Raw genomic sequence first — 27,108 nt, forward strand, 5'->3', positions numbered from 1 at the left:
TATGTAAATAGAGGATTTTTTAGGTAAAAAGAAATAGATAGCTAAAACAGTAAAGATATTGTATTGATTTGTTTGTTACCTTATTGAGAAATTTCTTTTTTGAACTTTCTCATTAATTATTTACATGATGTTGTCTGTATGATATGAAAGTTATTAGGCAATAATAGGCACCCATCACTGAGCACTCATTGGCTAGGGAGGTGCTATTGCCAGGATGATGAAGAATTACTGACATAGATGTAACCAGCATTGCAATGGCTTTCATGTTTCCTTACTGTGGCCCAGTGTGTGTGTGTGTGTGTGTGTCTCTCTCTCTCTCTCTCTCTCTCTCTCTCTCTCTCTCTCTCTCTGCATTACATACACACACACACCCACCCTACCCTTTATATGTGTGGGATGCTGGAACTCATTTGACAAACACATATCTTGTCTCTATCTTTCACTTAACTTTTGACAAAATGTAACTTACATGAGTCTTTAATCTAAAATCACAAGTTTTCTATCCCCAAGGATAGGAAAGCAAGAAAACTACCCTCATATTTCGTGCATGTCATAAGAGATGGCCGTAAGAGATATGAACATGATGCTAGAAATCCTCCCCTTCATGTATCCCAGTTTCTAGAAGTAGGAACAGAAGAAGCCAATCTAGAATGAGTAAAGGGAAAGTTAATGTGTTTTAGGAGAACCTGGATGTTATGTTTTGGGTTTGAGTGAAATTCAGCTCGAGGGGAAGGGAGAAGAATGGTGTGGGAATGTTTGAAGAGTAAAGTCTGCGGTTAGTGTGAAAGTGAAAACAAAGGAGGGGGTAGCATTTTCATTGCAAAAAAGTTGTGTGGGAATGTGAGCGTGTAAGGAAGTGAGTTTCAGACAGACATAAGTGAGGGAAGGGTTGAGTGAGTGATGGGAGATTTAAATGAAAGAGTGGACAACATGGCAGCTGATGGTACAGTTTGACTTGGGCGGAGGGATACCTGATGTAAATGAAAACGGTGGACAGCTTGTCAAGCAGTGAGTAGAAAAAGAATTTAAGATTAGAAATACTTGGTTTTATAAAAGGTGTATACATAAGTATACATAAGTGAATGGGGTAGGGGTGGGGGTCATTGGGTATTGTTACATTATATACTAATTGACAGGCATATAAAGGAGAGACGGTTGTATGTGGATCTACTGGTAGTAGCAAATGATGGGAAGTCTAAGCACTTCTTAGTAGAGGTGAATGTGGAAGTTTGTAGGCCATTAGCAAAAATGGATGACATGATGAGAAGAGGGTTTTGAAAATGAGTTAGTTTGAAATGATGCTTTTATGAGGAGACATCATAAAAGACTAGGTGAAAAATGGCTTATGTTGATAGTAAATGATACTTTGGGAGTAGGAAAAGAACGAAAAGTATTAAGGGAAGAGGTGCTCTTGTAAGCAGGTGAATGTGTGGCTTGTGTGAGGTGAGATGTCATTTGAAAAAGGGTATGAGGAGGTTAAGTTGTTAGCAAAAGAGAAAAGGGAGGTTTATGGGTGATATCATTAAGAAAGGAGTGCTACTGAATAGGAAATGTACAAGAGAAAGTAGCTGGAAATCAGGAGGAAGGTGCATGGGCTGGAAAAGAGAGTTAGGGTGAATGAGTGTCAGCAAAATTAGGAAAATAAAAAAATAGTTTGGAAGGAGGTGAATAGTGTGAGAAGAGCAAGAGAACAAATGGGAGCATTTGTAAGAAAAGGCAGAAATAACATCCTACTAGTATCATAGGCTGGGAAGATTTTGTTAAATATTACTTTTTAAATGCAAAGGTACAATATGCACAAAAAGAAAATACCATAAACATCTAGGGCCCAAAACTTCACCACCTTTCTTATGAACATCAGAAACAGCATAGGATGCATAATAGGAAAATTTAAGAGTGCTTTAGACTTGCTAGGCAAGTGGAAAGTCATTATTTGTGAGGTTATATTTTCTAATTGCAGTCTCGGTGAAGATCTTGTCACACCAGAGGAGTCCATCCTTTCCCTGTTACTTATTTTAGTACAGCTTTGTAGCTGATGGAGCCCTTGGGTTATAATGATGATGAATAGTTTAATGGTAAGCTTAAGAAATGAATATACTATGAGTGTGAAGCCACCATCTACCACTGATAATTCACTATTCTCAGACCACTTTTGGAGGTATACCTCATTGCTTAGTACAAGTCTTGTAGGCTTCTTCAGGAGCTGCCATCTTGTATATCTTACCAGTTGAAGTTGTCATTACACATCCAGTGGTATTTTCATAATGATTGATAATATAGATTGAAATATTGAAGTATTTGGAGGTGGAAGGACGGAGTGAAAAAGATTTTAAGCAATCGGGGCCTGAACATACAGGAGAGGAGAGGCATGCAAGGAATAGAGTGAATTAGAACGATGTGGTATACCAGGGTCGACGTGCTGTCAATGGGCTGAACCAGGGCATGTGAAATGTCTGGGGTAAACCATTGAAAGGTCCGTGGGGCTTGGATGTGGATAGAGAGCTGTGGTTTTGGTGCATTACACATGACAGCTAGAGAATGAATGTGGCCTTTTGTCTGTTCTCCTGCTGAAGCAATGGGTAGCAGTGCTGTTTCCTTTGGGGAGGGTTAGCACCGGGAATGGATGAAGGCAAGCAAGTATGAATATGTGCATGTGTGTATATGTATATGTATGTGTATGTATATATTGATAAGTAATGTGTGTGAATGGGCATTTATGTATATATATATGTGTATATGAGTGGATGGGTCAGGTCAATCTTCGCCTGTTTCCTGGTGCTACCTCTCTGACGCGGGAAACAGCTATCAGGTATGATAAATAGATTGATAATACCTCCAGTGAAAATACACATCAAGTTATTTGCAGTTTACATTCACCTTAGAGTCCCTCAGTTCAAATGGATCAGAGATGCATTCATGGTAGGATATGTAGGCTTAAAGGAAGCCCTTCAAAATTAGCTTTATTGTATTGGACCACTAGAAAATTGAGACTTTAAATAATTCTATCAGTTTTATTTATAATAAGAGTGAAAATCTCTAATGCAGTTATATAATTCCTCCTAATAATTATATCTAAATAGATTGGTTACTTAATAGGGTTTATATAAATGTAAGAAGTTTTAGAGCATGCAATACAGAGATTGCATTAAAGCATCTCAGTGCCTCTGCTAAAAGTTGCCCCCCCCCCTCCATTATTTTAAAGATCTTCCTATACTAATGCAGTACTCATGACCATGATCCGGCATTTGCTAGTAATACTGCCTTCACCTTTGGTAGAAAACCATATCCTGCCTAATCTTTGTTAACTTTCATTATTGGAAGAGCCAGTGTCCATAAAATCTCTCTCCGCATAATCTGAAGACAGATCATCATCAAGTAATTCAGGGTAATTTTCTGCTTGGTCCTCTTGATACTGCAAACATCCTTTCAGTTTCATTTTTCAATTTTCATTAGAAGACTCATTAAAATGTGCTCTCTGGCATGGCTGGAGGCTGACTGACTACAGGGAGAAATTACTGTGCACTCCAGTTTTTGCACTCCAGTTTCAGCCACCACCCAGGCTTATTGTTTATCCTTGAGATGGAGGAGCAAAGCATGTGCAAAAATATTCATCTAGTGGTGTCACTCAGCTCAAGTAAATGTCTGTTTGGAGATGCTAAGGGGTTGATATCTCTTCTGTGGCTACATACCACATCCTTCCTTCTCTCATTGTTTTTCATGTCCTTAATTCTTCTTATGTTGTGTTGGTTATTCATCCCTTATTTTCTCATTTTTGACTGGTATTTATCTTAAGCCTCATAATAAGTGTTCTTATTTTGAAGGCTTCTCGATGATGTCTACTGCTAATACTTATTTATTGGTTTGCACACTTAAGAATATAATGCAATTTGTTAAGATGGCCTGTGGAATGCCTGGAATTCAGATAAGTCGAGTATAGTAACCTGTTAGGTTAGGATTTAGATGTAGAATTAGAATTCTTTATCTTTGAAATTAAACGTTTTGTTTTATCCTTTGGACAGTAATGCAGACTGCTTGGAGGGAAAGAAATCCTGAAGTGCGCATCAAGTCTGCACGTTCTGCCTTAGATCTCAACCCGGAGTGTGCCTCAGCATGTATCCTGCTAGCAGAAGAAGAATGCACTTCTATTATAGAAGTAGAGAAAAAGCTCAAAGTGGCACTAAAACATGCAGAGACAAACTATAGAAAGTCTCAAGTTACACAGCACCAGGGCAGTGTCATGGAAGCATTGCATAGTAAGTCAGCAGCATTGTAGATTTATCATGTGTATTTATGTTATATACGTATTGGATGCTTCTGAGTGCTGGCATAAATGTTTTAGGTTAGCCTTTAGATATCAAGACTTTAGGAATGGATACCCTGTAGCACAGTAATACCCTAATTAGCACTCAGGATATGTTCTTTGAAAGTGGAGTGCTAAACAAAGCAGCTCTCTACAGGGTGATTATACCATTGTATGTATGGAGATGTGTTCCAGAAGACGTAATTTTTTTTGGACTGCTATACCCTCAGGCATGCCCATTTTTGCCCTTCCAGATGATCTCTCTTTTCACATATTCCTCGGTGCTCCCAGGCCCTCCTCCCCTCACCCATCCTATGATTTACCTACATTTTTTCATTTCTTTAGTTGCCATGTCCTTTGTCTGGTGGTTAGAACATCCCATTTCCAAGTTTTCTCCGTTCAAGCTCACACCCTGGCTAACTAGGTCCTTTTTTCTGCTAAAACTGGTAACCTTGCTTTTGTTCACACTTGCTTTTAGCTTCCTCCATTCAAGCATTCCTTAGAACGTGGTCACAATCGTCTGCAGCTTCTCTCTTGAATCTGCCGCCGGTGCTGTGTCATCAGCAAACAGCAACTGACTCATTTCCCAGGCTTCCCTCACCCCCTGCAGACTGCATGCTTGCCCCTCTCTCCAAGGTCCTTGCATTTGCCTTTGTTGTTTCTTCATCCACAGGCACGTTGAGCAACTGTGGTGACATTAGGTGCCCTTGCTGCCGACCAGCCTTCTCTTACTACTCACACATAATCCTTGTATTGTTGATGAAGGCCTCTCGCATGCTTCTAGTAGCTTCGTTTGCACACCATGTTGGTGAGGCCTTCCACAAGGCATCTCTGTTGGCCTTTTCTTGTGCTTTCTCTAGATCCATAGATGTGCCATACAAAGGCTTGATCTGTCTTTGTATGGAGCACTGCTCTCACATCTGGGGTATGTTCTGGATCTGCATCCTTATATGACAGAGTTGAATGAAAGTGGTCCGACATATTGAATCTCCCACATTAACTCCAAAACTTGACGTGCTTACCCTATGCCACATTGTTGGTTCACTTTCCCTCTTCTATAGGTATTACTTAGATTTTTGCTCCCGAGAGCTGGCTGCTTGTGTTCCCCCACCACTAGGTAGACCATGCGATATTTGGGGAGTTACTGTGTCACATGATAACTGTTTGGCTTTTGGCAATTCTGGGGTGGGTCTTTTGATATCTGTTTCTTCCCCTGCATCTTGAAGCTTTGGAGCTTTATATCACTCATTTCTTTCTGAATAAATATGATGTGGCACATTTTGAAAGACAGATTTTCAATTTCTCCCAAAATTTGTAAATACTTTCCCTTGGTTCTTCTTTTACCCTTTAATAAGCCTGTCTGTATTTAGAATAAGGCTTGACCATGATGTGCTCTTTTGTCCATGACTGGAACCTCCATTTAAAAAAAAAATTCACTATTTCTCACAGATATTCTTTTAGTAAAATGCCTGAGTCTCACATCCTCTACCATTCCTAAAATCACATTTTATCCCCCAGGCTGATGCTTTGAATGTGTCTTTACCCTCTCAGTTGCCACACTCCCATGCAGCTTACCAGGTACACTCAATAAACTTGTTACTCTGTAGTTTGAACACTCACATTTGTCTCTCTTGCCTTTATACAGTGGCACTTTACATGCATTCTGCTAGTTCTCAGGCACCTCACCATGATCCATAGATGCATTGAAATCCTAACTAAGCAGTCAGCAACAGAGAGCTACGTGGGTCAGAGGAAAGCAGATTAACTGCCATTGAACTGCTGGCTCACGATGTAGCCATCAATAACCCTCCCAGTATCCAGTTAGGGATTACTGGTAATATACCTCCCTAGTCAGTGGCTGCCTACCAAGTACTACCAGCCAGGGAAACATGGTTAGTGAGTGTGTGATGAAGAAGTAAAATTGCTAGTGAAAGTGATAATGGAGGTGTTTGGGTAGTACTTACAGGGAAGGAGTGCATGTGATTGTGGATATGAGTAAATAATTTGCAAAGGTTTGATGTACCTGATCCTTCCAATGAAATTTGGAATAGAGGTAACGATGATAAATGTACTAAGGCTTGCAGTAGGATCATTTATAAGTGCTATTTCAGGATTAGTCTTGGTTGTTATATAGATGCACATTCTTCACTCTTTTTATTTCTGTCTCTCTTTCTAATGTGATTAGAAGTTTTTCTAAGACATTCTTTACTGTCAAATAGCTTAGACCATGAAATGCATGTTAGTACTGACAGAAAACATTTTTCCGAATGAGAACTAATTTTTTGTCAAAATTACATTTATGTGATTACTGAGGTGAGGCAACCTTGGATATTTTCAGTTTGGCAATAATGCTCAAAGGGCCTTAATTTTTCATTCAAGCTCGATTTTTCTCTTTTGCATCCCATCCTAATTCTTGAAACACATTCACTCCAGCACTATCAGGTTGTATTCACTTTTCTCCTTTTCTTTTATGTTTTTGTCATGCTATCTGCTGTAAATTGTCACTGTGTCATTGAGAGCAGGACCGCACCTTGTTGTATATTTGGGAGTCATCTACCCCCACAGCTCAGGCTAAGCTGTGGCTATTGAGTCGGGTTATTGATCAACTAAGCTGTAGGAAGCCACAGCCTTTAGGCCCATATAGACCCTGCAACCTGGCTGGTCTGGTAAAGTTCGCTACTGTGCATCCCATTCTGTTTGTGTTGATGACAAGCAAGGTGTTGAAAATTCTAAAGCCCCAGATGTTTAAGGTGTACTCTCTTTTTGTGCATATTGCCCCATTGGATTTAGATGTAGTATTTTACAGTCTTCCATATCTGTAGTGCCTGTAAGATGTTATTTCTGAATGTAGGTTGGGAACGACACCCTTTAGGATTTTCCAGGTGTAGGTTATGATATATCTCTTCCATCTTTGCTCCAGGGAGTTAACTTCAGAAATTTCAGCCATTCCCAGTAATTTAGTTCCTTTATCACATTAATATAGGCTAGGAAATATCTCTTTGATGTTAAGATATAGTAATATTCAGTTTGTGAAAGAATTAGTGCCTTGAATCCCTGGTTTTTCTTTTAGTGTCTTGGAGGTCAGTATGATCCAGCCTTTCATCCTTCTGCATGAAGCAACCATTGTTTTCTTGTGTTTGCTGGATGATAGGTCTTTGGACATTATTACTCTTAAGGTCTTTCACATTATTCAGCTGGTTTATGATAGAACCTGCATCTTTAAGGTACCCCTCCTAGCCTTTCTTCCACCACTTAACCTCTGCACACCCCATCCCCCACCACTCTACCCCAACTTCTGACTCCACCGGAGGGAACACCCCTGAAGTTTTCTTGACATACATACTTAGAGAAATTGTTAGATACTGACATGTATACACTAGCTCCATAGTAATACAGTGGAACTAGTAAGGTGATATTCTGACTTTGATACTGACCTCACTTCTGATAACTGTCTTCAACTTCTAGATTTGATATACACAAGCTTACATAGAAAATGACAAAACTTTTTAAGGGGTATACACATTTTAGAGAACGTATGCTTTGCTTGATATTTTGATTGTTATGAACATGATGGCTTTGAAAAATGATATGTAACTTTTTCATCTCTATGTACTGTTTTTCAGTTTCACATTTTCCTTATACCAGTTTATCTTGTTTATGCATTTACTTCTTACTCTGCAGGAAGAGATACAAATGTGTTCATATACATAAAAAGACGGTTGGCTATGTGTGCGCGTAAGCTAGGAAAGATGAAAGAAGCAATAAAAATGTTCAAAGAGGTGAGTAATGGTTTATAATTGCAGTATGTGTATGATTTTTATTTTTTATGCTCATTTTATCTTATGAACCAGTGAAAGAGCTATTGTAAGCACTTTACAAAGGTTTAAAAGGCTACTTGATGGCATAGAAAGTTCAGGAAGTGGGTCCATGATTGTTGAACTCTTTCCTTGTGCTGTACAAATAGGTGATTACTAAGATGGAATATGTTAATGATTAAATGAAAAAATCTGTAGGAATTTGCTATATATAAACTGATTTTGATGTAGTTATATTCAAGCACATATGATTATGATAGTTTCTTTTGTTTTTATGCTTTAACCATTTACATATTCCCTGCCAGTATCATCGTGCAACAACTTTTTTTTTTCCCCACATCTCATTTTAATTTCTTAGCTGATGTGTGACATCCACATCTTATGCATGGATAGCACAAGCAACAGCACAGCTCAAAAAAATCACCTGCTACAGTCATCCTGGAATTTTCATAGCTAGTGCAACTGTGTCATTATGGCAGGAAGCCAAGTTTGCATAGCATTGTATTGTAAAAGAAAAAATCTATTTTATTACAGGGTGTATTTTTTTATTTATAGAAAATAGGATTTGATTGCATCTTTTCATGTATGATATGCTCTGGCTCTGTGAAAGATATGTAAATAATGTGTATGAAATATTATTTATATATTATTAATTCCTGGTAAATTATATGGGAGGGTATTGATTGAGAGGGTGAAGGCATGTACAGAGCATCAGATTGGGGAAGAGCAGTGTGGTTTCAGAAGTGGTAGAGGATGTGTGGATCAGGTGTTTGCTTTGAAGAATGTATGTGAGAAATACTTAGAAAAGCAAATGGATTTGTATGTAGCATTTATGGATCTGGAGAAGGCATATGATAGAGTTGATAGAGATGCTCTGTGGAAGGTATTAAGAATATATGGTGTGGGAGGAAAGTTGTTAGAAGCAGTGAAAAGTTTTTATCGAGGATGTAAGGCATGTGTACGTGTAGGAAGAGAGGAAAGTGATTGGTTCTCAGTGATTGTAGGTTTGCGGCAGGGGTGTGTGATGTCTCCATGGTTGTTTAATTTGTTTATGGATGGGGTTGTTAGGGAGGTAAATGCAAGAGTTTTGGAAAGAGGGGCAAGTATGAAGTCTGTTGGGGATGAGAGAGCTTGGGAAGTGAGTCAGTTGTTGTTCGCTGATGATACAGCGCTGGTGGCTGATTCATGTGAGAAACTGCAGAAGCTGGTGACTGAGTTTGGAAAAGTGTGTGGAAGAAGAAAGTTAAGAGTAAATGTGAATAAGAGCAAGGTTATTAGGTACAGTAGGGTTGAGGGTCAAGTCAATTGGGAGGTGAGTTTGAATGGAGAAAAACTGGAGGAAGTGAAGTGTTTTAGATATCTGGGAGTGGATCTGGCAGCGGATGGAACCATGGAAGCGGAAGTGGATCATAGGGTGGGGGAGGGGGCGAAAATCCTGGGGGCCTTGAAGAATGTGTGGAAGTCGAGAACATTATCTCGGAAAGCAAAAATGGGTATGTTTGAAGGAATAGTGGTTCCAACAATGTTGTATGGTTGCGAGGCGTGGGCTATGGATAGAGTTGTGCGCAGGAGGATGGATGTGCTGGAAATGAGATGTTTGAGGACAATGTGCGGTGTGAGGTGGTTTGATCGAGTGAGTAACGTAAGGGTAAGAGAGATGTGTGGAAATAAAAAGAGCGTGGTTGAGAGAGCAGAAGAGGGTGTTTTGAAGTGGTTTGGGCACATGGAGAGGATGAGTGAGGAAAGATTGACCAAGAGGATATATGTGTCGGAGGTGAAGGGAACAAGGAGAAGAGGGAGACCAAATTGGAGGTGGAAAGATGGAGTGAAAAAGATTTTGTGTGATCGGGGCCTGAACATGCAGGAGGGTGAAAGGAGGGCAAGGAATAGAGTGAATTGGAGCGATGTGGTATACCGGGGTTGACGTGCTGTCAGTGGATTGAATCAGGGCATGTGAAGCGTCTGGGGTAAATCATGGAAAGCTGTGTAGGTATGTATATTTGCGTGTGTGGACGTATGTATATACATGTGTATGGGGGGGGGGCCATTTCTTTCGTCTGTTTCCTTGCGCTACCTCGCAAACGCGGGAGACAGTGACAAAGTATAATAAAAAAATATATAAAATATTGTTAATAATTTATTATGCATAATTGCTGTTTCCCCTTTTAGAAAGTTAAAATACAAGGAGGGGAGGGTTTCTAGCCCCCCGCTCCCGTCCCCTTTAGTCGCCTTCTACGACATGTGAGGAATGCGTGGGAAGTATTCTTCCTCCCCTATCCCCAGGGATGGTTTCGGTGCATCATTACTTGTCAGCTAGAGACTGAGTGTGAACGAATGGGGCCTTTCTTGTCTTTTCCTAGCGCTACCTTGCACACATGAGGGGGGAGGGGGTTGTTATTTCATGTGTGGTGAGGTGGCGATGGGAATAAATAAAGGCAGACAGTATGAAATGTGTACATGTGTATATATGTATATGTCTGTGTGTGTATATATGTATGTATACATTGAGATGTATAGGTATGTATATTTGCGTGTGTGAACGTGTATGTATATACATGTGTATATTGGTGGGTTGGGCCATTCTTTCGTCTGTTTCCTTGCGCTACCTCGCTAACGCGGGAGACAGCGACAAAGCAAAATAAATGAATAAAAAATTGCTGTTTCCCGCGTCAGCAAGGTAGCCCCAGGAAACAGATGAATAACTAATACAACCCTTGATTTTCTTTTATTGATTTATTAATGTAGTTTTTTATTGGCAGTTAACAAAGGAAGTGCCTCCAATCATGAATGTCCTAAACCTCCATGAAAATCTTCTGGAGGCTCTCTTAGAAGTTGGGGCATATGCTGATGCACAAGCAGTCCTAGCTAGATATGATGATATAGCACTTCCAAAATCTGCTACTATATGTTACACAGCAGCACTTTTAAAAGCACGAACAGTGGCAGATAAGTAAGTGTTGGGATAATTTGTGTTTTCCCTTTATTCATTATGAATTCCTTTGTAAATTTTCTCTGCATTTCCATTTAAGGGGCTGATACACATTTTCATGCTCATTACTTCCTTTCCAAGATTAGTATTTTTCATTTTCCATTATTCTTCATTCTTTCATTGTTATTCATATCTCATTATCTGCTCCCCTCCTCCTACATTCCCCAAGTGTACTTGCTGATGTAAACTAAATTTTCGTAACCTAACCAACTGGCAGCTGCTGTATTGGTTATAGCCAAATAAATGTTCAGTGTTTCTCATGGGAACATTATTATTTTTTGGATTGACAAAGTGATTTGTGGATATGCTTGGAAATATGGATTGGAAAAATAATTCTTACACCATCCTTCTTTGAAAGGTATATGTAGCATACGTGATATAGTTCGTCTGGTAGACGGATGTATTATATATTATTTTTTGTTATTATACTTTGTCGCTGTCTCCCGCATCAGCGAGGTAGCACAAGGAAACAGAGGAAAGAATGGCCCAAGCCACCCACATACACATGTATATACATACACGTCCACACACGTACACATACATACCTATACATTTCAACGTATACATATATATACATACATACACAGACATATACATATATACACATGTAAATATTCATACTTGCTGCCTTCATCCATTCCCGTTGCCACACATGAAACAGCACCCCCCTCCCCCCGTGTGCGTGTGAGGTAGCGCCAAGAAAAGACAAGAGAGGCCACATTCTTTCACACTCAGTCTCTAGCTGTCATGTGTAATGCACCGAAACCACAGCTCCCTTTCCACATCAAGGCCCCACAAAACTTTCCGTGGTTTACCCCATATGCTTCACATTCCCTGGTTGAATCCATTGACAGCACATCAACCCCGGTATACCACATCATTCCAATTCATTCTATTCCTTGTGCACCTTTCACCCTCCTGTATGTTCAGGCCCCGATCGCTCAAAATCTTTTTCACTCCATCTTTCCACCTCCAATTTGGTCTCCCACTTCTCCATGTTCCCTCCACCTCTGACACATATATCCTCTTGGTCAGTCTTTCCTCACTCTTTCTCTCCATGTGACCAAACCATTTCAGAACACCCTCTTCTGCTCTCTCAACCACACTCTTTTTATTACCACACATCTCTCTTACCTCATTATTACTTACTCGATCAAACCACCTCACGCCACATGTTGTCCTCAAACATCTCATTACCAGCACATCCACCCTCCTCCGCACAAGTCTATCTATAGCCCATGCCTCACAACCATATAACATAGTTGGAACCACTACTCCTTCAAACATACCCATTTTTGCTTTCTGAGATAATGGTCTCAACTTCCACACATTCTTCAGTGCTCCCAGAACTTTCGCCCCCTCACTTCCGCTTCCATGGTTCCATCCGCTTCCAAATCCACTGCCAGATATCTAAAACACTTCACTTCCTCCAGTTATTCTCCATTCAAACTTACCTCCCAATTGACTTGTCCCTCAACCCTACTGTACCTAATTACCTTGCTTTTATTCATATTTACTCTCAGCTTCCTTCTTTTACACACTTTACCAAACTCAGTCACCAGCTTATGCAGTTTCTCATACGAATCAGCCACCAGCGCTGTATCATCAGCGAACAACAACTGACTCACTTCCCAAGCTCTCTCATCCACAACAGACTGCATACTTGCCCCTTTCCAAAACTCTTGCATTCACCTCCCTAACAACTCCATCCATAAACAAATTAAACAACCATGGAGACATCACACACCCCTGCCGCAAACCTACATTCACTGAGAACCAATCACTTTCCTCTCTCCCTACACATACACATGCCTTGCATCCTTGATAAAAACTTTTCACTGTTTCTAACAACTTGCCTCCCACACCATATATTCTTAATACCTTCCGCAGAGCATCTCTATCAACTCTTATCATATGCCTTCTCCAGATCCATAAATGCTACATGCAAATCCATTTGCTTTTCTAAGTATTTCTCACATACATTCTTCAAAGCGAACACCTGATCCACACATCCTCTACCACTTCCGAAACCACACTGCTCTTCCCCAATCTGATGCTCTGTACATGCCTTCACCCTCTCAATCAATCTCAATCAATACCCTCGCATATAATTTCCCAGGAATACTCAACAAACTTTTTTTTTTTTCGCTGTCTCCCGCGTTTGCGAGGTAGCACAAGGAAACAGACGAAAGAAATGGCCCAACCCACCCCCATACACATGTATATACATACGTCCACACACGCAAATATACATACCTACACAGCTTTCCATGGTTTACCCCAGACGCTTCACATGCCTTGATTCAATCCACTGACAGCACGTCAACCCCGGTATACCACATCGATCCAATTCACTCTATTCCTTGCCCTCCTTTCACCCTCCTGCATGTTCAGGCCCCGATCACACAAAATCTTTTTCACTCCATCTTTCCACCTTCAATTTGGTCTCCCACTTCTCCTCGTTCCCTCCACCTCCAACACATATATCCTCTTGGTCAATCTTTCCTCACTCATTCTCTCCATGTGCCCAAACCATTTCAAAACACCCTCTTCTGCTCTCTCAACCACGCTCTTTTTATTTCCACACATCTCTCTTACCCTTACATTACTTACTCGATCAAACCACCTCACACCACACATTGTCCTCAAACATCTCATTTCCAGCACATCCATCCTCCTGCGCACACCTCTATCCATAGCCCACGCCTCGCAACCATACAACATTGTTGGAACCACTATTCCTTCAAACACACCCATTTTTGCTTTCCAAGATAATGTTCTCGACTTCCACACATTCTTCAAGGCTCCCAGAATTTTCGCCCCCTCCCCCACCCTATGATCCACTTCCGCTTCCATGGTTCCTTCTGCTACCAGATCCACTCCCAGATATCTAAAACACTTTACTTCCTCCAGTTTTTCTCCATTCAAACTTACCTCCCAATTGACTTGACCCTCAACCCTACTGTACCTAATTACCTTGCTTATACCTCTGTAATTTTCTGTTGCTGGCCTTTGTTTTTTCAAAGACACTGTTGTGTGATAACCTTAACTTTTACTTAATGTGCATAAGCACTAAATGGACCCTAGTACCCTTATTGATATTTAATGTTATACAAGTTAATGGTCTTGTGATTGGTCACACAATTTTAAGTTTATAGTAAATCTGCTGTTTCTCCACTATCTATTTATGTTGCTTTTCTTACTCTTACTTTTTCATTGCCTAATCAAGGTTAACAAACTTGTATACTTAGGAAGTCTTCTCTAGACTTTACAGTATGCTTTATTGTTGTAGTACCAACAGTTAATAACTGCTTTGCATATGGAATATATATACAAACACCTAGAATTCTTGAACAGTAAAGAAGTGTTTGTTTCATAAAATGTTCAGAGTTACACAGTTTTCAATGATAAAAAAGGATTTAAGAATTATGGATAAAGTTGAATTATATTTTCAGATTTTCTCCAGATATAGCCAGTAAACGTGGGCTCACAGCAGCAGAAATGGCTGCTGTAGAAGCCATTCATCGAGCTGTAGAATTCAATCCTCATGTTCCAAAGGTATTTATCTAAAGGCATATATATACCCTCAGTATATGCACATTATGTTGCTTGTTAAGATGTCTTTATTTGTAAATGCTGTTCAGAGCCTTTAGAGAAGTAATGCTTGTGTGAGAATAGCTGTCAGAGGTATGTAACCTTAGTAGAGTGTTTTTATAGTTAGAACATTATGTGAGATTAGATGGGATAATAGCAGTGTGCTGCTGAACCATGGTGGAACAGAATGGAATTTTTTGCAGATGTTATATGCAGATGTTGCTGTTTTGTTATTCATATGAGAGGAAGAGTTGGAATGAACAGCAAGTTACTTTAATGTGCATACTGTTGAAGGATATTGAAAGTTAATCCAAGTAGGATTAAGATTCTTTTCTTATAAAGAGATGAAAAAAAAAAGGAGAGATAGGTAATATGTTTGAGGAAAGAAACCTGGATATTTTGGTTCTGGGTGAAACGAAGTTCAAGGTTAATGAGGGAGAGTGGTTTAGGAATGCTTGTGAGTAAAGTCAGGGGTTGGTGAGAGGACAAGAGCAAAGGAAGGAGTACCACTACTCCTGAAGCAGTTGTGGGAGTATGTGATAGAGTGTAAGAAAATAAACTAGCTTGTTATGGGTAAAACTGAAAGTGGATGCAGAGGCAAGTGTTTTGGGAGCAGCTGAGTGAGTGTGTTAGCAGCTTTGATGCATGAGACTGGGTTATAGTGATGTGTGATTTGAATGCAAAGGTGAGCAATGTTGCAGTTGAGGTATAATTGGTGTACATGGAGTGTTCAGTGTTGTAAATGGAAATGGTTAAGAGCTTGTGGATTTGTGTGCTAAAAAGACTGGTGATAGGGAACACCTGGTTTAAAAAGAGATGTACATAAGTATACGTATGTGAGTAGGAGAGATGGCCAGAGAGTGTTATTGGATTACGTGTTAATAGATAAGTATGTGAGAGACTTTTGGATGTTAATGTGCTAAGAGGGGATGTCTGATCACTATCTTGTGGAGGCGAAGGTGAAGATTTGTAGAGGTTTTCAGAAAAGAAGAGAGAATGTTGGGGAGAAGAGAGTGGAGAGAGTAAGTGAGCTTGAAAAGGACACTTGTGTGAGGATGTACCGGGAGAGAGTGAGTGCAGAATGGCAAAAGGTGAGAGCAAATGACGTAAGGGAAGTGTGGGAGGAATGGTTTGTATTTAGGGAAGCAGTGATGGCTTGCACAAAAGATGCTTGTGGCATGTTTAGAAAGGTGGGAGGTGGGCAGATTAGAAAGGGTAGTGAGTGGTGGGATGAAGAAGTAGGATTGTTAGTGAAAGAAAAGAGAGAGGCATTTGGACAATTTTTGCAGGGAAAGAGTGCAAATGACTGGGTGATGTATAAAAGAAAGTGGCAGGAGGTCAAGAAAAAGGTGCAGGAGGTGAAAAAGAGGGCAAATGAGAGTTGGAGTGAGAGAGTAACATTAAATTTTAGGGAGAATAAAAGGATGTTTTGGAAGAAGGGAAAAAAGTGCGTAAGACAAGAGAACAAATTGGAACATCGGTGAAAGGGGCAAATGGGGAGGTGATAACAAGTAGTGATGAAGTGAGGAGTTGGAGTGAGTATTTTGAAGGTGTGTTGAATGCATTTGATGATAGAGTGTTTTGGTCAGGGTGGTGTGTGAAATGAGAGGGTCAAGGAGAATGGTTTGGTAAACAGAGAATAGGTAGTGAAAGCTTTGTGGAAGATGAAAGCTGGCAAGGCGGCTGGTTTGGATGGTATTACAGTGGAATTTATTAAAAAGGGGGTGACTGTGTTTTTGACTGGTTGGTAAGGATATTCGCTGTATGTATGGACCACGGTGAAGTCCTGAGGATTGGCGGAATGCATGCATAGTGCCATTGTACAAAGACAAAGGGGATAAATTACAGAGGCATAAGTTTGTTGAGTATTCCTGGGAAATTATATGGGAGGGTGTTGATTAAGAGGATTAAGGCATATACAGAGCATCAGATTGGGAAGAGCTCTGTGGTTTCAGAAGTGGTAGAGGATGTGTGGATCAGGTGTTTGCTTTGTAGAATGTATGTGAGAAATACTTAGAAAAACAGATAGATTTGTATGTAGCATTTATGGATCTGGAGAAGGCATATGAGAGGGTTGATAGAGATGCTTTATGGAAGGCTTTAAGAGTACGTGGTGTGGGAGGTAAGTTGCCAGAAGCAGTGAGAAGTTTTTACCAAGGATGTAAGGCATGTGTACGAGTAGGAAGAGTAGAGAGTGATTGGTTCCCAGTGAACGTCAGTTTGCGGCAGGGGTGCTAGATGTCTCCATGGTTGTTTAATTTGTTTATGGGTGGGGTTGTTAGGGAGGTGAATGCAAGAGTTTTGGAGAGAGAGGCAAATATGCAGTCTGTTGTGGATGAGAGAGCTTGGGATGTGAGTCAGTTGTTGTTTGCTGATGATATAGCGCTTGTGGCTGATTCGGCTGAGAAACTGCAGAAGTTGGTGACTGAGTTTGGTAAAGTGTGTGAAAGGAGAAAGCTGAGAGTAAATATGAATAAGAGCAAGGTTATTAGGTACAGTAGGGTTGAGGGACAAGTTAATTAGGAGGTAAGTTTGAATGGAGACAAACTGGAGGAAGTGAAGTGTTTTAGATATGTGGGAGTGAACTTAGCAGCGGATGAAACTAAGGAAGTGTAAGTAAGTCACAGGGTGGGGGAGGGGGCGAAGGCTCTTGGAGCGTTGAAGAATGTTTGAAAGGTGAGAACGATATCTTGGAGAGCAAAAATGGGTATATTTGAAGGAACAGTGGTTCCAACTGTGTTATATGGTTGTGAGGGTTGTGCGGAGGAGGGTGGATGTGTTGGAAATTAAATGTTTGAGGATAATATGTGGTGTGAGGTGGTTTGATCGAGTAGATAATGAAAGGGTAAGAGAGATATGTGGTAATAAAAAGAGTGTGGTTGAGAGAGCAGAAGAGGGTGTGTTGATAGGGTTTGGTCACATGGAGAGAATGAGTGAGGAGAGATTGACAAAGAGGATATATGTGTCAGAGGTGGAGGGAACGAGGAGAAGCAGGAGACCAAATTTGAGGTGGAAGGATAGAGTAGAAAAGATTTTGAGCGATCGGGGCCTGAGTATACAGGGAGATGAAAGGTGTGCAAGGAATAGAGATAATTGGAACGATGTGGTATAATGGGGTCGATGTGCTGTCATTGGATTGAACCAGGGCATATGAAGTGTCTGGGGTAAACCATGGAAAGATTTGTGGGGCCTGGATGTGGAAAGGGAGCTGTGGTTTTGGTACATTACACATGACAGATAGAGACTGAGTGTGAACAAATGTGACCTTTGTTGTCTTTTCCTAGCGCTACCTTGCGGGAGGGGATGGGGAAGGATGGAAGATGCTATTTCATGTGTGGCGGGGTGGCGATGGGAATGGATGAAGGCAGCAAGTATGAATATGTACATGTGTATATATGTATATGTCTATATGTTTATGTATGTATACGTTGAAATGTATAGGTATGTATATATGCATGTGTATGTGGGTGGGTTGGGCCATTTTCGTCTGTTTCCATGTGCTACCTTGCTAACACAGGAGACAGCGATTATGTATGCTAGATAAATCAGATATGTTAATTTTAGTGTACAAGTGCCTACCAAATTTCCAACGGTAAAACTAGTTTCTGTACTACCCGTATCTTTTATAGTTTTTTTTTTTCATTTTTTACAATTTAAGAGTGTGTGCAAGGTGCTAAGGTGCCAAAATTAATACCAGCTCATTAAGTGATGATATTTATTACACAGAGCTCTATTTCCTTCTTATTTTATACTTAATTGCCATTTCCTGCATTAACAATTTAGTGCCAATAACAGACAAAGAAGGCTGCATTCACTCACATCCATTTTCTAGTTGTCATGTGCTGTGCACTGAAACAACAGCCCCTACCCACAACCAGACCCCACAGACCTTTTCACTGGTCACTTTGCATGTTCTTGTTCAATCCATTGACAGCACATCAACCCCTGTATGCCACTTTACTCCAGTTCACTCTCTTATTTGCATGCCTTTTACTCATGCATATTCAGGCCCTGATTACTTAAAATCTATTTTCCTCCATCCTTCCATCTCTAATTTGATTTTCCCTTTCTTGTTCCCTCCCATTAGTTCATGCATTAGGTAAGAACTTACTGAAGAGAACTATGATAAAAAACATACACCCATCCCTTCCTTATGTGTGGGTAATGTTCTGCAAAAACCTCGAATGGAGAGAAGTCATATACTGAGAAAAATGCGATTTATGCTGCAGCTTCATGGTCAGCTCTGGCAGATTTTCCTATTACTTTCATGCTATATAGCAACTGATATCAAATAAACTCATCAAGCCATCCTTTGCATGCTTCAAATATCTCTGGCTCAGCTACAGTTTTCTTTATATAAATGCTCATAAATCTTCAGAGCTTTAGATCTGAGCTGAAGGTTATTAAGGATGCTTTTCTTCTTTGTCTCATGCTTTGTGAAATGAGAGCATTTTCTCCATCTCCATAAGTGGATTTCTAACCCTTGTGGTTACCTTGGTAGGCAGTGGAGGAAAGTGCACCTCAGCAATTTGAATTTTCTCTGGGTCCTTCTTTATGTCATAGCTTGTAGATTCACCCACGTTGTAAGCATGCCCAAGCACTGATGGTCCCCCACCAGCATCAGCGATTTGTAAGATTTCTAGCTTCGTTTTTAAGATCAGAGAGGTTTTCTTCCATTTAACTACTGGTTCTGGGTTAGGAGAGGATGTTGTTGGATGTTTGGATGCCACATAAACAAACACAAACACAGCAGGTTGCAGGAAAATCACATTAGCAGGTTTACCCAAATTGCACAACAAGCACAGATATGCACACACAGGTGGTAACTACAAGACTTACCCACTGGTGGGAACTTGGCTCCCTCCACCTTGGAACCCCTCACCAACCCATACTGAAGTTTTGGTGTGCTTTCTGTTACACACACCTACATAGTAGCGAATTTTGACTGCTTAAAAGAAGGGACAGGTAGAAGTAGGTTCCTTGTATGATAGTGAAATTACTCGCATAAATTGAGGACTGGTTGTATAAAGAATACAGACTACTATATCATTTACCAAGTGGGATGTATGTTTTTAACTGTGAAATGCCAGACCACTTGCCTCCCTCATCTAGGAATGTTCTAAATTGTACACTGCTGTAATTTTCATATTTCTGTTCCATCGTTTTTCTTGATATGGTACTCAGTGCAATTAATTTTTAGTGTATTAATCATTCAAAAACTCAGTGAATGATATCAGTGCCATGTATTGCTTTTGTATGTGAAATAGGCCAATACTTTTATGCAGAAGCTGCTTGAGGTGGGTGATGAGTGAGTGGATGGTGACAGTCTTTCTGTTTAGCATATTGTGCGTCTGTGTTGGCTTAAAGTGATGCAGTAGTGAGCTATTACCATCTCCAGAGCTGCCAGCCTTTACATTTTGAAATGATTATGGCAGTAAGATTTTTCTTAGTAAAATACGTTTTTTGAAATTGTGGTCGTATGTTCGTGTATTGTACATGTATTTTGCATGAAATGTATGGGAAGTTCAAAGGGGTGCACTGTTCAATATACATTGTACGTTCTCATCATGCATGTGAGTACTAATGCAGTGTACAAAATAACAGTTGAACATCAGTAAATTTCCAACCATTTTCAGAAGTGACTGCACAAATTGTTGCACAGTTGGTCTTACCATCCAGTCATATCTTTAGCCTGTGTAACCAGGCTAGTTCTTCTCCTAGGCCAGGCCTTCCAGAGGCTTCAGAAAGTCACACAAAATTATTATGTATAGAAGTGGATGAGAAATAAGTAATTCCATTCCATCTATTGCTATTCTTGAGAGTAGGAAAATTTAACTTAAGATTTTCTAGCAGTGACAGATGATGAGTAACAACAAAAATTTTGCTAGAAAAAACAAATCCTCAGCATGTATGTTACTTTATCACATCAGATTATTTGGGCCTTGACCATTGATTAATGGGGATAAAATTAACTACTATATATAAACTTGATCCTTTCCTGCAACATTTAGACTGGCTTATCTCTAACAAACCAGTGAAAACGTTCATATTACCTTGACAGAAGCCAAATCACATATATCTAAAATGTTTAAAAAGTGATTTTTTTTCATACATATTTGCCATTTCCCACATTAGCGAGGTAGCGTTATGAATAGAGGACTGGTTGAGATAGCAGAAGAGGTTGTTTTGAAATGGTTTGGTCACATGGAGAGAATGAGTGAGGAAAGATTGACCAAGAGGATATATGTGTTGGAGGTGGAGGGAACGAGGAGAAGCAGGAGACCAAATTTGAGGTGGAAGGATAGAGTAGAAAAGATTTTGAGCGATCGGGGCCTGAGTATACAGGGAGATGAAAGGTGTGCAAGGAATAGAGATAATTGGAACGATGTGGTATACCGGGGTCGACGTGCTGTCAATGGATTGAACCAGGGCATGTGAAGCGTCTTGGGTAAACCATGGAAAGTTTTGTGGGGCCTGGATGTGGAAAGGGAGCTATGGTTTCGGTGCATTATTACATGACAGCTAGAGACTGAGTGTGAATGAATGTGACCTTTGTTGTCTTTTCCTAGTGCTACCTCACGCACATGTGGAGGGAGGGGGTTTTTTTCATGTGTGGCAGGGTGATGATGGGAATGAATAAAGGTAGACGGTATGAATTATGTTCATGTGTATATATGTATATGTCTGTGTTTGTATATATATGTATACGTTGAGATGTATAGGTATGTATATGTGCGTGTGTGGACGTGTATGTACATACATGTGTATGTAGGTGGGTTGGGCAATTCTTTCATTTGTTTCCTTGCGCTACCTCGCTAATGCGGGAGACAGCGACAAAGCAAAATAAATGAATAATAAATAAAGAAAATATATATGTATATATTTCTTTCTTTTTCTTTCATACTATTTGCCATTTCCCACATTAGCGAGGTAGCGTTATGAATAGAGGACTGGTTGAGATAGCAGAAGAGGTTGTTTTGAAATGGTTTGGTCACATGGAGAGAATGAGTGAGGAAAGATTGACCAAGAGGATATATGTGTTGGAGGTGGAGGGAACGAGGAGAAGTGGGAGACCAAATTGATGGTGGAAAGATGGAGTGAAAAAGATTTTGAGTGATCGGGGCCTGAACATGCAGGAGGGTGAAAGGCTTGCAAGGAATAGAGTGAATTGGAACAATGTGGTATACCGGGGTCGACGTGCTGTCAATGGATTGAACCAGGGCATGTGAAGCGTCTTGGGTAAACCATGGAAAGTTTTGTGGGGCCTGGATGTGGAAAGGGAGCTATGGTTTCGGTGCATTATTGCATGACAGCTAGAGACTGAGTGTGAATGAATGTGACCTTTGTTGTCTTTTCCTAGTGCTACCTCACGCACATGCGGGGGGAGGGGGTTATTTCATGTGTGGCAGGGTGATGATGGGAATGAATAAAGGTAGACGGTATGAATTATGTACATGTGTATATATGTATATGTCTGTGTTTGTATATATATGTATACGTTGAGATGTATAGGTATGTATACGTTGAGATGTATAGGTATGTATACGTTGAAATGTATAGGTATGTATATGTGCGTGTGTGGACGTGTATGTACATACATGTGTATGTAGGTGGGTTGGGCAATTCTTTCATTTGTTTCCTTGCGCTACCTCGCTAATGCTGGAAATGGCGAATAGTATGAAAAAAAAAGATATATTGAATTGTACTCATTATTTGCCATGTGCTGTTGCTGTGTTAATATATTATATTCATTTCAGTTATTATTTTCGTTTTTCCTTTCTCAAAATGAAGTATGTTAAAACTGGGAAGCACAATAGCAGTCTAAACAGAGAAGACATAAGGAATGGCTTGCCTAGATTGCTGTTTAGCTGATGAAGCCTTGTAACCCTTCTCAAATGAAGCCATCCATTCATCACAATATTTCTCAAAAGTGTCAGTTTTAATTCTGTGAACTGTGCAATATATTAGTGAAAATAGCAACAAATTTCATGTAAAGTTGAGCAAAACAGCTAAAAACCAATGTTTACTTTATTGTAAATTATGTCCAGTGATTTTGAGCATGGTAGTGTAGCAGAATGTCCTGGATGGATGATTACATAATACATTTTCTTGTAATTGTGCAATCTGGGCATGAGCCACACTTATCATGATTTTTAATCAAGTTTTCTGCAGCCTTTTAACATGATTTTTGAAATTCTAAGAAGAAAAACACTACATTATTCTTGAAATTCTCAAATTCATAGGATAGGGATAATGATTTCTTTTGGATGTTAAAGGGTTAATGGAAGAGCATCCTTCATTATGACATACACAAGTGCCATGAGATGCAGTGCCATCTTTGAAATAGAAGGCTTAGAAAAGACTGTCTTGATAGATTCCCTTGTCTTCATTATGGTGCAGATGCTACTCTCATTACTGCCATAGTGGCTTGCAACTGCTAGACCAGTGTTCAAGTTCCTTTAGTGTCTTGAGCAGGCTCACTTGTAGGAGTACTTGCTGGACACTTAGCTACAATACTGACTGGTTCAAGTGGGAAAAAGTGTAGAAAAATATGAGTGACAAACAATGTGTCTATCTATACTCATTGAATGCTAGCAGAGAAATGACATGGTGGCCAGTATGGCATGTGCAGCCATGGCACCTTGCGTTGTACAGCCAGCTGGGCTTGTGTTAGTTTGCGACAGCTCATGTTATAATGAGAAAACGAGAGTAATTTTGTGCTTGCATTATATGAAAATCATGATATTGAACTACACTAAATTATAAGTATGGAGTACTGATAACAAACTTGGAGCAAAACTGAACATAATGAATTTCAGTTTGTCTGTGTTGGTCTGTCTGTTTTAATCTGTACATGTATTGGTGTATCTCTATATCTGTCTATCAAATTGTATGTTGCTCTATTTATTTATTATCCTATCAGCCTGTCCATCTGCCTCTTTATCTATTTTTCTTTCTATTTATTTCTCTATTTGTCATTAAATCATTGCTTATACATAACTTAGGCTCTTGCTTAGTGCAATTTATTGAACCATAAACTTTCGAGGACAGTCTCCATGACAACAGTAATATTACTTGGGAGAAAGGCATTCAGCTGGATCCTTTCTTGGGGGTGAATCATGGTAGAGAGTACACCTGCAACGAGTTAGACTGTTCCCACTGCGTGGATGGTTATCAGTGGATGAATAGCTATAGCCTCAATAGAAGGCAAGGGGTTAGAGGATTCTGAGCCTGGGTATCAAGAGATTTCCTCTGCTGTTGGGACATTGTTTGGGAAAGAAACAGGTTTTCAACTTTCTGAACTCACTTTTGTTGATGTTGTTATGCATGTGAAATGATTAATTTCTCAATATTGAAGAGAGTTTAAGGGAATAAGCCATGGTAGACATTGGTAATGATGGGAGAGTTAGAAAATTAATTCTGTTAACCAATTTATGAATGATTCTGTCCATGAGAATGGTTGTAAACCAAGGCTTATTTAATACCTTAACTTTCTCTCATTCATTTTTTTCTTGCTTATTGGTTTGCAGTGCTCCAAATTCTCAGAAGCACCATGCCTTGTATGTTAGTTTAAACTATGATCCTTTTTTCCTTTTTAGACATTTAGGACTTAAATATGGTTTGACAAAACTAGTAACTAAATTCTTTGTTGCTCATTGTTAGATGAACAATCTTCTTAAGGTACTGTACCTTGATTATAATGCTGCTTCTGTTATCCACTTTTGTTTAAGATAAAGATTAAGGGGACTTAAACTAGGGTGGAATTAGTGAACAAGTTAAGGAGGGTTCAGAGAGCTTAATGTTTATATTCTTCCTCAGTATTTGTTGGAGATGAAGCCCCTTATTCTCCCTCCAGAACACATCCTAAAACGTGGGGACTCTGAAGCTATTGCATATGCCTTTTTTCATCTGCCACACTGGAAAAGGGTAAGTGCTATTGGTTATTTTCAAATGGGTTGATGAGAAATATGAGGGAGTTTCAGTTGGGAAGAGGCATCAGGGATATATAGATAGATGATTTTACTTGAAAAATCATCCTAGAGATTTTTTTATTGGGCTGCAGGATTAGATTAGTAGCGTAACTCCTCATTTTTAATGAATAGAATATATGTCGTCATGTGAGTGCTCAAATTACAGAGGTATAAGTTTGTTGAGTATTCCTGGGAAATTATGTGGGAGGGTATTGATTGAGAGGGTGAAGGCATGTACAGAGCATCAGATTGGGGAAGAGCAGTGTGGTTTCAGAAGTGGTAGAGGATGTGTGGATCAGGTGTTTGCTTTGAGGAATGTATGTGAGAAATACTTTGAAAAGCGAATGGATTTGTATGTAGCATTTATGAATCTGGAGAAGGCATATGATAGAGTTGATAGAGATGCTCTGTGGAGGGTATTAAGAATATATGGTGTGGGAGGCAAGTTGTTAGAAGCAGTGAAAAGTTTTTATCGAGGATGTAAGGCATGTGTACGTGTAGGAAGAGAGGAAAGTGATTGGTTCTCAGTGAATGTAGGTTTGCGGCAGGTGTGTGTGATGTCTCCATGGTTGTTTGATTTGTTTATGGATAGGGCTGTAGGGAGGTGAATGCAAGAGTTTTGGAAAGAGGGGCAAGTATGCAGTCTGTTGTGGATAAGAGAGCTTGGGAAGTGAGTCAGTTGTTGTTTGCTGATGATACAGCGCTGGTGGCTGATTCATGTGAGAAACTGCAAAAGCTGGTGACTGAGTTTGGTAAAGTGTGTGAAAGAAGAAAGTTGAGAGTAAATGTGAATAAGAGCAAGGTAATTAGGTACAGTAGGGTTGAGGGTCAAGTCAATTGGGAGGTAAGTTTGAGTAGAGAAAAACTGGAGGAAGTGAAGTGTTTTAGATATCTGGGAGTGGATTTGGGAGCGGATGGAACCATGGAAGCGGAAGTGAATCATGGGGTGGGGGAGGGGGCGAAAATTCTGGGAGCCTTGAAGAATGTTTGTAAGTTGAGAACATTATCTCGGAAAGCAAAAATGGGTATGTTTGAAGGAGTAGTGGTTCCAACAATGTTGTATGGTTGCGAGGCGTGGGCTATGGATAGAGTTGTGTGCAGGAGGGTGGATTTGCTGGAAATGAGATGTTTGAGGACAATATGTGGTGTGAGGTGGTTTGATCGAGTAAGTGATAACAGGGTAAGAGAGATGTGTGGTAATAAAAAGAGTGTGGTTGAGAGAGCAGAAGAGGGTGTTTTGAAGTGGTTTGGTCACATGGAGAGAATGAGTGAGGAAAGATTGACCAAGAGGATATATGTGTTGGAGGTGGAGGGAACGAGGAGAAGTGGGAGACCAAATTGATGGTGGAAAGATGGAGTGAAAAAGATTTTGAGTGATTGGGGCCTGAACATGCAGGAGGGTGAAAGGCTTGCAAGGAATAGAGTGAATTGGAACGATGTGGTATACCGGGGTCGACGTGCTGTCAATGGATTGAACCAGGGCATGTGAAGCGTCTTGGGTAAACCATGGAAAGTTTTGTGGGGCCTGGATGTGGAAAGGGAGCTATGGTTTCGGTGCATTATTGCATGACAGCTAGAGACTGAGTGTGAATGAATGTGACCTTTGTTGTCTTTTCCTAGTGCTACCTCACGCACATGTGGAGGGAGGGGGTTTTTTCATGTGTGGCAGGGTGATGATGGGAATGAATAAAGGTAGACGGTATGAATTATGTACATGTGTATATATGTATATGTCTGTGTTTGTATATATATGTATACGTTGAGATGTATAGGTATGTATACGTTGAGATGTATAGGTATGTATATGTGCGTGTGTGGACGTGTATGTTTATACATGTATATGTGGGTGGGTTGAGCAATTCTTTCATTTGTTTCCTTGCGCTACCTCGCTAATGCGGGAGACAGCGACAAAGCAAAATAAATGAATAATAAATAAAGAAAATATATATGTATATATTTCTTTCTTTTTCTTTCATACTATTCGCCATTTCCCACATTAGCGAGGTAGCGTTATGAATAGAGGACTGGTTGAGATAGCAGAAGAGGTTGTTTTGAAATGGTTTGGTCACATGGAGAGAATGAGTGAGGAAAGATTGACCAAGAGGATGTATGTGTCGGGGGTGGAGGGAACAAGGAGAAGTGGGAGACCAAATTGATGGTGGAAAGATGGAGTGAAAAAGATTTTGAGTGATCGGGGCCTGAACATGCAGGAGGGTGAAAGGCTTGCAAGGAATAGAGTGAATTGGAACAATGTGGTATACCGGGGTCGACGTGCTGTCAATGGATTGAACCAGGGCATGTGAAGCGTCTCGGGTAAACCATGGAAAGTTCTGTGGGGCCTGGATGTGGAAAGGGAGCTATGGTTTCGGTGCATTATTACATGACAGCTAGAGACTGAGTGTGACCGAATGTGGCCTTTGTTGTCTTTTGCTAGTGCTA

The 27,108-nt window shown here is 40.1% G+C and overlaps 1 protein-coding gene across 8 annotated transcripts in view; it reads left to right on the forward strand.

Moving 5' to 3' along the window:
* The window catches only part of LOC139767451 (protein ST7 homolog), a 136,314-nt gene that overhangs the window by 81,680 nt on the left and 27,526 nt on the right, over window positions 1–27,108 (forward strand). For all 8 annotated transcript variants that reach the window (XM_071696865.1, XM_071696889.1, XM_071696897.1 and 5 more), the window contains 5 exons: window positions 4,020–4,253; window positions 7,982–8,079; window positions 10,875–11,065; window positions 14,560–14,662; window positions 24,518–24,625. In XM_071696865.1, coding sequence (XP_071552966.1) covers window positions 4,020–4,253; window positions 7,982–8,079; window positions 10,875–11,065; window positions 14,560–14,662; window positions 24,518–24,625 — 734 coding nt within the window. The remainder of the gene's footprint in view (window positions 1–4,019; window positions 4,254–7,981; window positions 8,080–10,874; window positions 11,066–14,559; window positions 14,663–24,517; window positions 24,626–27,108) is intronic.

This window comes from Panulirus ornatus, chromosome 4 (genome assembly GCF_036320965.1).
Source record: "Panulirus ornatus isolate Po-2019 chromosome 4, ASM3632096v1, whole genome shotgun sequence".
Taxonomy (NCBI): domain Eukaryota; kingdom Metazoa; phylum Arthropoda; class Malacostraca; order Decapoda; family Palinuridae; genus Panulirus; species Panulirus ornatus.